The 13,582-nt window shown below is 40.2% G+C and overlaps 2 protein-coding genes across 7 annotated transcripts in view; one reads left to right on the top strand and one right to left on the bottom strand.

The window, feature by feature from the left end:
• TES (testin LIM domain protein) overlaps window positions 1-6,458 on the bottom strand; it is a 47,674-nt gene extending 41,216 nt beyond the window's left edge. The window contains exon 1 of the mRNA XM_079931382.1: window positions 6,308-6,458. Coding sequence (XP_079787508.1) covers window positions 6,308-6,334 — 27 coding nt within the window. The 5' untranslated portion in view covers window positions 6,335-6,458. The remainder of the gene's footprint in view (window positions 1-6,307) is intronic.
• The window catches only part of TFEC (transcription factor EC), a 667,358-nt gene that overhangs the window by 412,229 nt on the left and 241,547 nt on the right, over window positions 1-13,582 (top strand). Inside the window, exon 1 of one of the 6 annotated variants that reach the window (XM_079931387.1) lies at window positions 6,620-6,778. The exons of the other annotated variants lie outside the window; for them this stretch is intronic. The gene's annotated coding sequence lies outside the window, so the exon portion shown is untranslated. Of the gene's footprint in view, window positions 1-6,619; window positions 6,779-13,582 lie in introns of those variants that run through there. 6 annotated transcript variants of the gene reach the window in all.

Raw genomic sequence — 13,582 nt, 5'->3', positions numbered from 1 at the left:
TTTTTCACTTTCCTGTAATTAAGTACCAAGGAAAGTGATACATCATGCCTAGGCTCATTTGACTCATGCTAACAGAGCAGTTTATATGCCTTTGAAGCTTTATACTACAGATTTAAATTAATTAAACTTAATGTCTTCAAATCCCCACAAATATTTAAAAGGCAAACTAATTAAGTAAAAACAAGTTGAAAAACAGCTAAGATCTATGAAAAAAAATTATTTCATTTTTCTCATGGACTTCACAGGAGTACATACATGCCATTTCATTAAAATCACATATATTTATATATTCTTGGCTTGTATGATTTTTAAGCACTGTGGAACACTATTATACTTGGTAAACTATAATGTTTTCCATAGTCAAAAAGAGTAACAGCGTTTTAAGAAATCTTAGAAATCATTTGGTTCCCCTATTGATTTTTTTTTTTTTTTTTTTTTTTGCGGTACACGGGCCTCTCACTGTTGTGGCCTCTCCCGTTGCGGAGCACAGGCTCCAGACGCGCAGGCTCAGTGGCCATGGCTCACGGGCCCAACCGCTTCGCGGCATGTGGGATCTACCCGGACCGTGGCATGAACCCGTGCTCCCTGCATCGGCAGGCGGACTCTCAACCACTGCTCCACCAGGGAAGCCCCCCTATTGATTTTTATAGATATGAAAACTGAAATCCAAAGTAGCCAAGATCACAAAAACTAGAGTGGACCCAGATCTACTAACTCTCAGCCCAGAGTGAATTTAATGATATCATACTGATAAACAGGAGTGAGAAAGCTGATATAGTACAGAAGATCTTTCTGTATACTACTACAGCTCTTTACCTATACTGGCACTTACTGACCTTTTCTAATTTCTGAACACATTGTAGTGATCTGGTTTGTAAAAAACATATTCAGATTAGCATGGGGCAAACTACTTCTGGTTCTCAGAAAAAGAACATAGGAAGTAGTACTCTTTTACCAATTTATCATTCTCTTTCTACTAAATAGGCCCCTCAGAGTTACCCTGATGGTCCATGATGTTAATTTCGTGCTCACAATGCTGGTATCATCCTAGAGCTCAGTGAGAGCCTCACAAAACAGTTCAACATTTTGGTGTTTCCTACTGCTTCTCGGTAGCTCTTTAATGAACAGTTCTCTTCCTAGCATTGAACTTTTTTTGTTTTTAACTGCTCTATTCTAAGCTGCCTGGTCTGCCATTCCAGTGGCACTTTGAGCACTTTGCTGCTAGGAGAAAGAGAGGTTTAGCCTACCATGCTATGTGTAAGGCTTTCTATCAAGTCTGGGCTTCAGCAGGTAGAACAGATTCTTGAACAGGCCAACCATGAGTGCCTCTATACAATTCCAGATGTCACTGGTTGAAATCCCAAAGCAGAGAGCCAAAAGCAGGGTTGCTATTGTTCAGAACCATATTAAGTAGCTAGGAGGCAGCATTATCATTGCTCCCAACAAAAGCTGGGAAGTTGGAAGAATCCAGAAGATACGTTCCAGAATATTATTGGAGCTTATGGAATTTCTTTGACTGTAAAAGTCTCGCAGAAGTTCCTTTTCATGATATTTTTACTTATTTAGACTTGTTTCCGTGCAAGGAAGGTCAAAGGCAACTTACACTAAAGGGCATACATATAACCATGGATAAAGTATAAATAAAATGTAGAAAACCAGTAGGGTGGTAATTTTATTGGAATAGAAACCATTTCTTCCAATATAATTCCTTTAAACAAACCAATAAAAAATGTTGAAACAGACCTCAGGTTATTTCTCTTTTTATATTAGGGTACTTCATTCAAACATACATGTAGTGATCAAGGCAAAGGATATCAGAGGACTCAGGCTAGGTGGCATGATGGGAGTTGCATGGATTCTGAAAACTATGGTTCAAGATCACAGTTAGGTTCTGCCAGTTTCAGATTAATGTATCTAAGCCTTAGTTTCTTTATCCTTAAAGTGAGGCTAAGATCTACTTCATAAATTGCTTTGAACAGCAAACAAAATAACTATACAAGTATAAATAGGATATGAATTTCACTCTCAAGAAGCTTGCAATCTAGGTAAGAAGAAGACTATAATCTAGAGGGAGAAAGTGATGAATGTCCTAAGAGTTATGATGCCATACTTTGGGAATACAGAAGAAAGAGATTTTCCATCCAGATAGGAACAAGAAGAAAGATCACCTGGAGGGTGATGTGTGGTGTGGGTAGGGTAAGGAGTGTGTCTTTAAAGATGAGTAATATTTAGTATTGAAGGTGAGCAAGCAAAGTCAAGGAGAGAGATGATGGTACACAGCTAACAGCCAGCAGAGACATAAATCACTAATTCTACTTCATAGGATAAAGTTAAGGAACAAAATCAATAGATAACCTACTACAGTTCTATTCAAACCAATATTCAGACCAAGTTAGAGAAAGTGACTTTTCACATCCAATTAATGTAATGACTGATACTATGGGTTGGAAGAGATAAAAGCCCCACTGAGGACCACTTTATTCTATACTTGTTCTGAGAGAGTAACTGCCTCTAAGGTAAAGCCCTGGAAGTACGCTGCCCTCCCATTACCCCAAGCCTTGCCAATGATTCTCGCAGAAAGAATGGCTTCAAGCAGAGAATTCAACTGTAGATTTCTGCCTCCAGGTCACCATTTACTTGCCTTTTCCATTCAATCAGGGGCCACCTTAGAGAAAAGGCTCATTCTAATTTCTAATGGAAACAATCTTTGTGGTTCAGTACTCTTTCCAAGCGCAATCACTTGGTTTCATTTTGTTTTTTTGGCAAATGACAGAAGCTTTCAAAACATGTTTGGATGCTGAGAAAGGGGGTTTTTAGTGACTTGTAATCTTTAAAGTACATCTCATCTTTTTAAAATTAAATTAAAGAAACAAAGAAAAGAGTCCTAAGAAAAAAAATGCAAGACATCAGGAAGGATCAAAAGATGGAGGTTAGAATGGAGACAAACAATGAATAAGGTGTAAAATTTAAAGCTCTGCAGCAATTCCAGGCAGCATAAGGGAAATTACTAGAGTTCTCTTTCTCTCTGGTATGTTTTTAAAGGGAAAAAAAGTGATTCTCATGGAAGAGTAACACAGAAAGGAAAGAAGAAAACATCTGGCTGTGGGCCATGATCTACCAGTCACCACCAAAATGAGACTCTCTTTCTGCTTCTCAAAGTCCATTGCTTTTTCCAAGCAAACATAGGGTCTACTTACACGAAGTCAATTATAATGAAGAGATCTAGACAAATAACTCAGACGACAGGGCCAATACGTAAAAGTCAAATTCTACTCTAAAATATTATTGAAACAAAAACTCTGTATAACCAAACTAGCTCTCACATCCTAGCAACAGCTCACTTACCTCAAACAAAACAAAATATAGTAAAATCTAATTATAAAAATTCCTTGCCTTTGTGACTGTGTGTTTTAACTGGTAATGAATCCAAATTTATGCCAATGATATGGACACCCAAGTTCTCATTTTATAAACAAAGAATCTTATAATAGTATCATCCACCTAGGTGGTTGTGAAATAAAGACAACCCTTTTTAATTCTTTTTACACAAAATGTTAATGAGAAAGGAAAGTAACATTTATCATCTGCCTGGAGAAAATTTCTTATGAAAACAACAGTACAAGGGTTTTAGCAGGAAAAAATGCCATGTATCTTAAACCAGAAGTCAAATTTAGTTTTACTTAAATGGTTGTGTCTTTGTTCCAACTTCCAACCACGCTTTTTAAAAGGTACATTCAAACTATTAGTTTTCTTGTATACCCAAGTCAAAAAGAAGGGACACCTGAAAACTATCTAGGTACCAAAATAGGGTAAGAAGGCTCTGATCATAGATCAGAGATGATCTTGTAATGTTTCCTTCTTCTGGTGTCTTAGAAAGCAATTTCTAAAGGGAATGCAAGTTTCTTTTTGAGATTATGAAATGTGTTCCTGGGACCTCTAAATTCTTTGTGCTGGGAAACATTTTGTTGAATTCACAGAACATTAAGTCTGTCAAGGGTCCTGCACAGACACAGAGGGTATGGTTGGCAGTCAAATTGGACAACTTTGGGATCTTTTAGTACTTTGCAATTTATTAGTTAAGGACTCTGTCCTGAGAATCACCAGTGATGACAAAGTAGTGAAACAAGGATTTGTTACAGTCATGGTATTGTCTGTAAAAGCTTTAAACTTATGGAATCCTTTTTCTTGAGGGTGGGGGAAGGGGAGAAGGAGGATTAGAGAGGACGATAAGATTCTTGGTTGAAAAGATAACCTTTTAAAGTAAAGGGGAGATGGAGGAGAAAAATTACACCATATATCAAGAGCATTACTTATTATAATCCACATTCTAAAACTAAGTAAATTGTTTATAAATAATGTCTGGATTTTTCCCTTCCTAGCACATGTAATTCTTAACTCTATACTTTCTCCCTCAGAATTACTTGTTCTTTGTCTCAAATAATTTCAAAATCACTTTTGGATGTTGATTTTTTTTTTCTTATAAGTAGATGTTATTTTTCAGAGCAGTTTTAGGTTCTCAGCAAAATTTAGCAGAAGGGACAGCATTCCCATATATCTCCCTACTCCCTTTCGAAGCTTCCTCCAGTGTCAATATCCCACATCCGAGTGGTACATTTGTTACAAATGATGAACCTACACTGGCACATCATCATCCCCCAACGTCCATAGTTTATTTTAGGGTCCACTCTTGGTGTTGTTCATTCTGTGGGTTTTGAAAAATATATAATGACATGTAACCACCATTATAGTAGCATACAGAGTAGTTTCACTGCCCTAAAAAATCCTCTGTGCTTCACGCATTCATTCCTCCCCTCCCAAAGGATGTTGACATTTAAAAAGTAATTTTTGAAGCAATATATGTTTAAGCATAGACAAGACCTCCCAAATTTTTGACAAGTACTAAATTACCCATTCTTTCCCACTTGAAAAACAAAATAAGAAGTGTTCATCAACAGAAGACTAATTAGCGGCAAACAAAATGCTTTCCTAGTAGCAAGCAAAATTAACAAAAAATTTTAGTGTCACCTAAAAGCAAAGAAAATAAGAAACCAAACTGGAAGATAACAGAATACAATCAGGACTGTCAGAATTTACACTATGTTTTCCCGTCCTTGGATTCCGTTTTGAGTGCCGGTTCTAGCCATAAGGGGCAAACTTTTTTTGCCACCGCAGGTTTTCATTTTTCAACAGCCTCCTGACCTACTATTTTGCACTTGCATACATTTTCAAAAATCCAGTTCTGGGCATGAAACAGAATTAATGCTCAGGTCAGGAACTTTGTCTTTAGAAGATGAAATAATGGCAATGTTGGCAACCCACAGTGGGCAAGAGAAGAAAATTAGGTTCTATTTTTTCCCCTTTTTCTCTCTGCAAAACTTCCTTCCTTATTTGATAAGAAGCAGCTAGCTTAAATTTACCGCAAAGTAAATATGAGCAATTCCCTGGAATGAGACCTTTCACACCGAACGTTACACTGGCATGTGACATCAGCATTCCTTTTCAGACACAGTGTGGTCCCCCACCCCTTTCTGCCAAGAAACGTAAGGCTCCCCAAATCAGGGAGCGGCTCAGGTAGGGCCGTGGGTACTGACGCCCGGAGGGCAGCCAGGCAGGAAACGTCTCCTGGAGCTAAACCACTGGTGACAATCGTCCTTTGGGGATGGCTGCCAAACAGGGAGAACATTTTCTTTGGAAGAGGGAGGCAGTGCTTTGGAAGTCAAGTAATGAATGACCAAAAAAAATATAAAAAACATCATCACCTTTCACGTTATCACCAGCCGCGGGTGCGAAGGAAGCGCATTCAATCAACGCTCACTCTAGAGAGCCTCGGACAGCCGAGCTGGGCGGGGAGGAGGTCTGAGCTGTCAAAGTCACATCAGTGACCCCAAACCACAAAGGCTTAATAAAGTTGAACTTCCTGAGGCAGGAAGAAGTAGTGTCACAGCCTCGCCTTAACGCGCCCTAACCTCATCCTTTTCTTTTAGGGAGGCACAGGCGCAGCTGAAACATCTTAAGGAAAGTTTCTAACACTTCCAACCGTTGGACGTGGTTAGACGGGGAGAAATGTCCCGTGCCACCCTCGCGCGCGCGCGCGCGCACGACTCTCCGTCGCTCCCAGGTTTCAGGAGTTTGCGAGGCCGCCGGGGATCCCCTCTACCGGGAGGGTCGGGTACCTGGGCTCCGGGTTCCGGAGACCCAGAGCTGGCTCGGGCCCGGTGGCCCGTGCGCCCCACCCGCCAATGGCAGCCAGAGGGCGGCGCCCCGCGCAGGTGAAGCGGCCGCTGCCCCGCTGCCCGCGCCGCCCTACCTTCTTTACTTTGGCCTCCAAGTCCATATCTGTGTGTCAGAGGGGTTTCTCCTGCTGTCCGGGATCTAACACCCAGGCTCGCCTGGCCTCCGGCACCGCTGCAGGTACTAGGGGAGAACTGCTGGGTCTCCGCCGCCGCTGCCGCAGCCACTCGCCCGGCGCCGTCAAACTTCCGCCGCCCAGTCCGCTACAGACGGCCTGAGGCGGGGACCGGGAACAAAGAGGCCCAGGCAGCCAATGGCAGCCTGGCCCCGCCGGGCAGCCGCCAATCACCGAGCGCCGCACGCACCTTCGCGGCCGGAGCGCGGCGAAGGCAAGGTGAGGGGCGGGGCCCCGTCCGGGGCGGCGCCCTGCAGAGCGCAATTCAGTATCCCTGACCTGGTGTCTGAGGCTGCCCTGGCCTTCAGCCGACCTGCTGGTAAAGAATTGGAACCCAGCCTACCTCCAACTGAAGAAGAGCCCTTCCATTCAGTAAGCTTGTACCTGTTTTTGCTTGGGACCTTGGATATGTGTCCAGCGGAGTAGTATACCACTACTGGCTTCTTGGTTTCTTTTCCTAGCAAAGAAATCGTGGAGGTTGTTAGGGATCCTTGTGATGGGTGTTGCACCCTAATTTCACTATTAAGTTGTGGAGATGGCCTTTTCTTAAATGCTTTTCTCCAAGTCCCAAGCACTGACTGGGAATCTCCTCTCACAGCCTTAATGTCAATGAAGATGGTTATGTGTTTTCTGAGCACTTGTTAGTTCAAAGATGAGAATGATGTGAACCACTTCAGAGACAGGTTATGTCATTCCTTTGGAAGTAGAGGTTTGCCCTTTGTCCTTGTTGTGTGAAATGGTGTGAGGGTGCTCATGTGCGTCATGTTTTGATGAAGCAGTTTCATAGACATAACAAGCAACACTGAAGCACTAGAGCTGGATACAAATCATGGCCTCATTCAGGAGCAGTTGCAATGAATATACCATTAGCTTGGTGGATCTGAAAGGGATCCTAAGGATTATTGAGTCTAGCTTTCTCATTTTGCAGGGAACTGAGGACCCCAGAGGTATAGGGACCTGCCCAATTTCATAGTCTCCTGGGGGCAGAGCTAGTGCTCATGAGTCTTTAAGCAGTGTCTCCAGCATGTTTGGGACAGCAAACACAGAATTTTGACTAATTAAAAGAAAAGAATCCTTTTTTTTTCCCCCCAGTTCACGGTAATGACAGAAAATTATAATGGTCAGGTAGCAGGTGACCTCTTAATCTGGCATCTAAATTTAAAAAGGAAAAAGTCCCAAATCATGTAGATATATAGGTCCAGATTTCTCTCCCCCTTACCTCTGGAAATTTGGTAACTGAAAACACCCCAAATTCATTTTAGCTAACACTTTTAACCTTTTGCTTACTTGGCTGTTTATTAATGTTGTTCAACATGAAACCAAGCAAGACCCTGCAGGACCTTCCCAGGGACAGACCCCTGGTGTCCTCTGCTCTTTGTCTGTAGAAGAGCTTTAGCCACCTAGGCCTTTCCCAAGTTCCAAAGAGCAGATTTAAACAGAGAACTGAGAAAATGCAGAAACAAAGGAAAACAGTCAAGCAAGGCTAAATAATAATAGTTTAACCATAAAATAAAGTCAAGGACCTTTAGTTCCTCCTTAAGGGCTATAGATAATATCCTGAACCATATCCTTGAGTTGATTTTGCAGAAAGCAGACCCTCCCCCCCAAGATGAAAACTGCTGACCACCAGAGTGTAGACCCCAGACCAGTTGGAATGAATGAATCTTCAGGGATTCCTGAAACAGCACCCTGTTAATTCACCATTGACCAATCAGAGAATTGTGCACAAGCTGGTCAGGCACCCTGCAGCCCACACCCCTGATGTTGCCTTTAAAAACCCTTCTGTAAAAGCCATTGGGGAGTTCCAGTCTTTTGAGCATTAGCTTCCTGTTCTCCTTGCTTGGTGCCTTGCGATAAACACTATACTTCACTTCACCACCATCTCATGTCAGTAGATTAGCTTTACTGTGCATTGGATGAGCAGACCCAAGTTCAGTTCAGTAACAGAACATTGATTTATAATGTGATGTTTTCCTTATCCTATTAATAAACTAAAAATGGAATGACCAAAATGGTCATGAATTTTTCTTCTCACTCAGTTTAAGTAAAACTTTCCCATCCCATTTTCCCAAGTCATCCTACAATGTTTGGGCCCCTGCAAAGTTTACCCAGTGTAAGCTCCAATGAGCCTGAGGTTTAGTTATGACAAGGCAACTTGATCTCTTTCAGAGAGCTTAAAATGTCTAGTGAAACAGTTTAAATAAGGCATCAAACAAATGTTGTAACATAAATTTTGGGCTTATTTGGTGAGATTTCAGAGACAACACTAAGAAAGATATCTGGAAACATTTTATTACCATCATATTTTGCCCTTCTCTCTCTCTTCCCTCTCAACCCTCCCAGCATCACTTTGTGTATCATTGGCAAGGTGAAATGCAGTGATTTCTACCTGGAATCATTACTATGCCAATTATGTAGAAGGTAACTTTGAGGTAGATAAATATTAAGTTAGGAGGATTAGATTTCAATTTCTTATTTAGCTATTCAAGTGTTAAGATAAAGAGATATTGAGGAGTTAGAACTGGCATTGTTTGGTGACAAGATGTAGTTGATAACAGAAAAATGAGTAGAAGATGACACATGTTTCTGGCTTGATCATTTATATAGCTGGTTCAGGAAAAGGGAAAATACATGATAGGCAGTGTTTTTTTAGTTGTGTTTTCTTGGGGGTGAGGTGGGGACAAAGGGTACAGTTTTGTTTTTTAACATCTTTATTGGAGTATAATTGCTTTACAGTGTTGTGTTAGTTTCTGCTGTATAACAAAGTGAATCAGCTATATGCATACGTATATCCCCATATCCCTTCCCTGTTGCGTCTCCCTCCCACCCTCCTTATCCCACCCTTCTAGGAGGTCGCAAAGCACGGAGCTGATCTCCCTAAGGGTACAGTTTTTAATATATTGGGTTTGAGGTTGGGGTATTGAAGTAAGGTATCCAAATATAAATCTTAGAGATGAGACTTGGACTGCTATGGTAATTTAGGAGTCAACATCTTACATAGACAAATAATTGAAAGCCATGGATGGAGTAAGATCAGCATGGGATATTGCAAAATAAAAGAATATCAAAGACTACAATTGAGCAAAGCTGAGCAAGAAAAGCACAGGGCTTCCCTGGTGGCGCAGTGGTTGAGAGTCCGCCTGCCGATGCAGGGGACACGGGTTCGTGCCCCAGTCCGGGAGGATCCCACATGCCGCGGAGCAGCTGGGCCCGTGAGCCATGGCCGCTGAGCCTGCGCCTCTGGAGCCTGTGCTCTGCAAAGGGAGAGGCCACAACAGTGAGAGGCCCGTATACCGCAAAAAAAAAAAAAAAAAAAAAAGCACAGAAAGGAGTTGAGGGTTAGTCAGATGGTAAGAAAAAAAAATTAGAGTCCCAACAACTAAGAGAAGAAATTCAAGAAGGAATTCATCAACAATGTCAAATTGTGGAGAAGTGTCAAATTCTCATTGGGTTTAACAAAAAGGAAGTCATTGGTAAACTTGGGAAGTGATAGCTATATCCCATGTGAAATAGGCTGTGGGCCAAACTGAGGCAGCAACAATTATGGAGAGTTAGAAGGAGTAACCAATGATTTTAAGGCAGTAGAAAATTGGAATTGACTGGTTGAAATGAAGGGAGGGAGGATGAACATAGAGTGACTCTTAGGAATCTATTTTGGTAACTGGTATGATGGCTGTAAATCACTCAAGATAGGAAACAGGAGGAGGAAGTTTGATTGAGAAAGATGAGGGGTTTCATTTGTATGTAATGATTTTGCAAGGCCAATTGGATCTGAGTTTGGCAGTCAAAAGAAACATCTGGGCTGGAGATACAGATGACTGATTATACATATGCAGGCACACACATCTACATATACACATGTGCATATAAACACACACACATGGTCAACATACTGTAAACACGAGGAAAAGGAAACACCAACTGGAACGTTTTCTATACCAGGTAAGGTAAATTTTCAAGGTAAAGATGACTGTACCTGTCTCCTCAATTATTAATGTGGTCCAAGGTGGCCTCTTTAGTGAATATTAATCATTTATTAACACCTGTTAGAGGAACTCCTGTGCTACTGACATAGCTATTATTGCTCATTAGCAGCTTGTATAGGATTACACATTGTTCTATAGGGATATACCAACATTTCTCAGAGCAAACTATTACCTGTAAAAATTTTTTTAATTGACTAGGCATTGGGGATTGGCTAAGCAAATAATGGATGATTCACATGATAGGTTTATGTTAAATTGTTTTGTAACAGTAAACAATTATAATGTTATAGGAACAAAATAGAATTTATATAGATTGTGCTCACAACTATGCAAAAACATCATGCACAGGAAAGAAACATGAGGAAAATTCACTAAAATGTCAGCAGTGGTTTGTCTGTGATTGGTGGGTCCATAGGGATTCCTTCCTTCCTTTAAAAAATATTCCATGATGATCATGGCATATTTCTTAATGGAAAAACCTTATTTAAAAATATAATATAGTGAGTCCCCTACATACGAATGAGTTCCATTCCCAGAGTGCATTTGTAAGTCCAACAAAGTTAGCCTAGGTACCCAACTAACACAATCAGCTGTATAGTACTGTACTGTAATAGGTTTATAAAACTTTTCACACAAATAATACATAAAAAACAAATACAAAAAATAAAGAAAACATTTTTAATCTTACAGTACAGTACCTTGAAAAGTGCAGTAGTATAGTACAACAGCTGGCATACAGAGTCTGGCATCAAGTGACAGGCAGGAAGAGTTACTGACTGGAGGAGGGAGACTAGGTGGCGGATAGTAGAGCTGAAGGGTCATCAGCAATAGGAGACGGAGGGCAAGCTGCAATTTCACTCACCTGACATTGATGGCACAGGTTCTGGTTCCTTGCTGTATTCAGTTCTACCCTCTTGAAAAAATGATCCAGTGTTTCTGGATAGTAGCTCTTTTCTTCTCGTCATAGATGATACGGTAGCCCTGGATTGCATACTGAACGGCTGCTGCAACCTTCGTGTACAATTCTACATTCGGTTCCTGTGCCTCAGAAACTAACAGTGCCTCCTCAAATAAAGTAAATCCCCTTGCTATTTCCTGCATCGTGAATCTCTTAGTTCTTCAGTTACTTCTTCTTCCTCTTGTCTCTCTTCGTCCTTTCTATGGACCTCCAATTCCATCAGGTCTTCATTAGTAAGCTCCTTGTATTGCACAGCAAGGACGCATCTTTGAAATTTCCCAACTTGAAGGTTCCTATGTAGGGGACTTACTGTATTCAAAGCATTTTAGGAAGATAGGGCAATGGCAGCATAATTTTTCAATCTGCCTGAAAATCTACATTTAAAAAAAAAAAACTGGTTAGCAAAACTGAAAGCTGTGGACAACCTTTACAATAAAACTGGGTGACAAGGTATGTCCATAAATCCCCAAACACAAGAGGTAAGGACAAACCACCAAGAGCCACAAGACATGCATGTATAAAAAATTCTGTCGGGGAGGGAGGGAAGCAATAAGTTGGTGCCGGATGGACAGGAAAATTCAAGATGTTCTCCTCCAGTTACTCATTTTAAAACATTGCAGGCCAATTTTCTAACAGCAACTGAAACAGTGAAAAGTGACTGAACAGGCTGAAGCAATCTCACCCTATGATATCTGAAAACTAACCCACCAGGACTCCTTTCTAGGAGAGGATCCCACAACAAGAAACTTTGTCGAAGGAAATCAAAATCAAGTAGGATGGGGCAGAAGAGACAGTGTAAAGTGAAAGGCTAGAGAAGTTCTCTCCATTAGAGTAGCCAGTAATCACATGTAGTTGTTTAAAATTTAATTAGATTAACTAAAATTAATTAAAATTTAAAATTTAGACATATTTCAAGTGCTCAGCAGCCAGAAAGGGGAACAGAGTCAGGAAATCCTAAAAGTCCTGCTGTATTTTTAAACACTCCATAAAAACAAGGGAAGATGGAGCTCTCTCAAGTTGGACACGGTTTTCTGAACGCTGCGTCATTGTAAAAGTTTAGGAAAATTAATATCACATAAAAATAGGTAACAGTAAATGTTATATTAAGGTCAAATCCAATACAAGGTTATAAGAAAAGAGAGAAAACAGAGCAGAATAACTTCCCTACAGATAAAGAAAGAACATCAGAAAGATGTGTCCACAAAACAGAACAAAACTATAAGCTATTACTTTAAAACAAGTTAAAGACATTACAAAGTTAATGCATGTCATGAAAGAACCACACAAATCAGAGTTAGAAAAACTCAGAAGTGAGGTGATAGAACTCAGGAAAGAATTAGAAATGAAGAAAATAATATTACATAGATGAAAACTAAAGTAAAAAGAATACCAGGCCAAAAAACTGATAATGCCTACAAACAATGGATAGTAAAAATTCTTTTTTCTAACAAAATAAAAAAATAATGAAGACAGAAATATAAAGTTTTCTAAAGAATGTAACAAATATTGAAAATAAGATAAAGAGATCAAACATATGGATGATAGGAGTCTCTGAAGAAGCAAACCAAACCAAAGGAACAAACACTAAAAAACTGTGATTCAGGAAAATTTTCCTGAATTAAAAAAAAATGATATGAAACTAGATATTGAAAGATCATACTGCATACTTGAGAATATATTGACTCAAAATAACCAGCACAAGACATATTCTAGTGAAGCTACTGGACTTTGAACAATAGGAAAAAAATCCTTTGGGTATCCAGCTTTAGGAAGGGGTGTGACTTACAAGGGGAAGACAATTATATTAACATCACACTTTTTCTACAGCAATGCTCTAAATCAGAAGAAAGTAGAGTAACATATTTAAGCTATTCAAGAAAGATAGTGTAAACTAAGGATTTTGTATGAAGTGACTTTCAAGTATAAAGGGCACAAACTTTTATAAACATAGAACTTAGGAAATACAATTCACATGAGCCCTTCCTGAGGAATCTTCACGTGGCTGTTTTCTCTGTGTCTGAGTCTAAATCTCTCCTGTCTCTCATGAAGACACCAGTCATTTGATTTAGGGCCAACCCTAACCTGGTGTGACTTCATCTTAACTAATTACATCTATAAAAACGCTATTTCCAAATAAAGTTGTATTCTGAGGTTCTGGGTGGATATGAATTTTGGGGGGACACAGTATGACCCATTACAGTGGGGGAACAAAAGTAACATACCCACAATAAA

This window comes from Stenella coeruleoalba, assembly GCF_951394435.1.
Source record: "Stenella coeruleoalba genome assembly, chromosome: 9".
In the NCBI taxonomy this organism is placed as follows: domain Eukaryota; kingdom Metazoa; phylum Chordata; class Mammalia; order Artiodactyla; family Delphinidae; genus Stenella; species Stenella coeruleoalba.
This window is presented reverse-complemented; position numbering and strand designations above follow the sequence as displayed.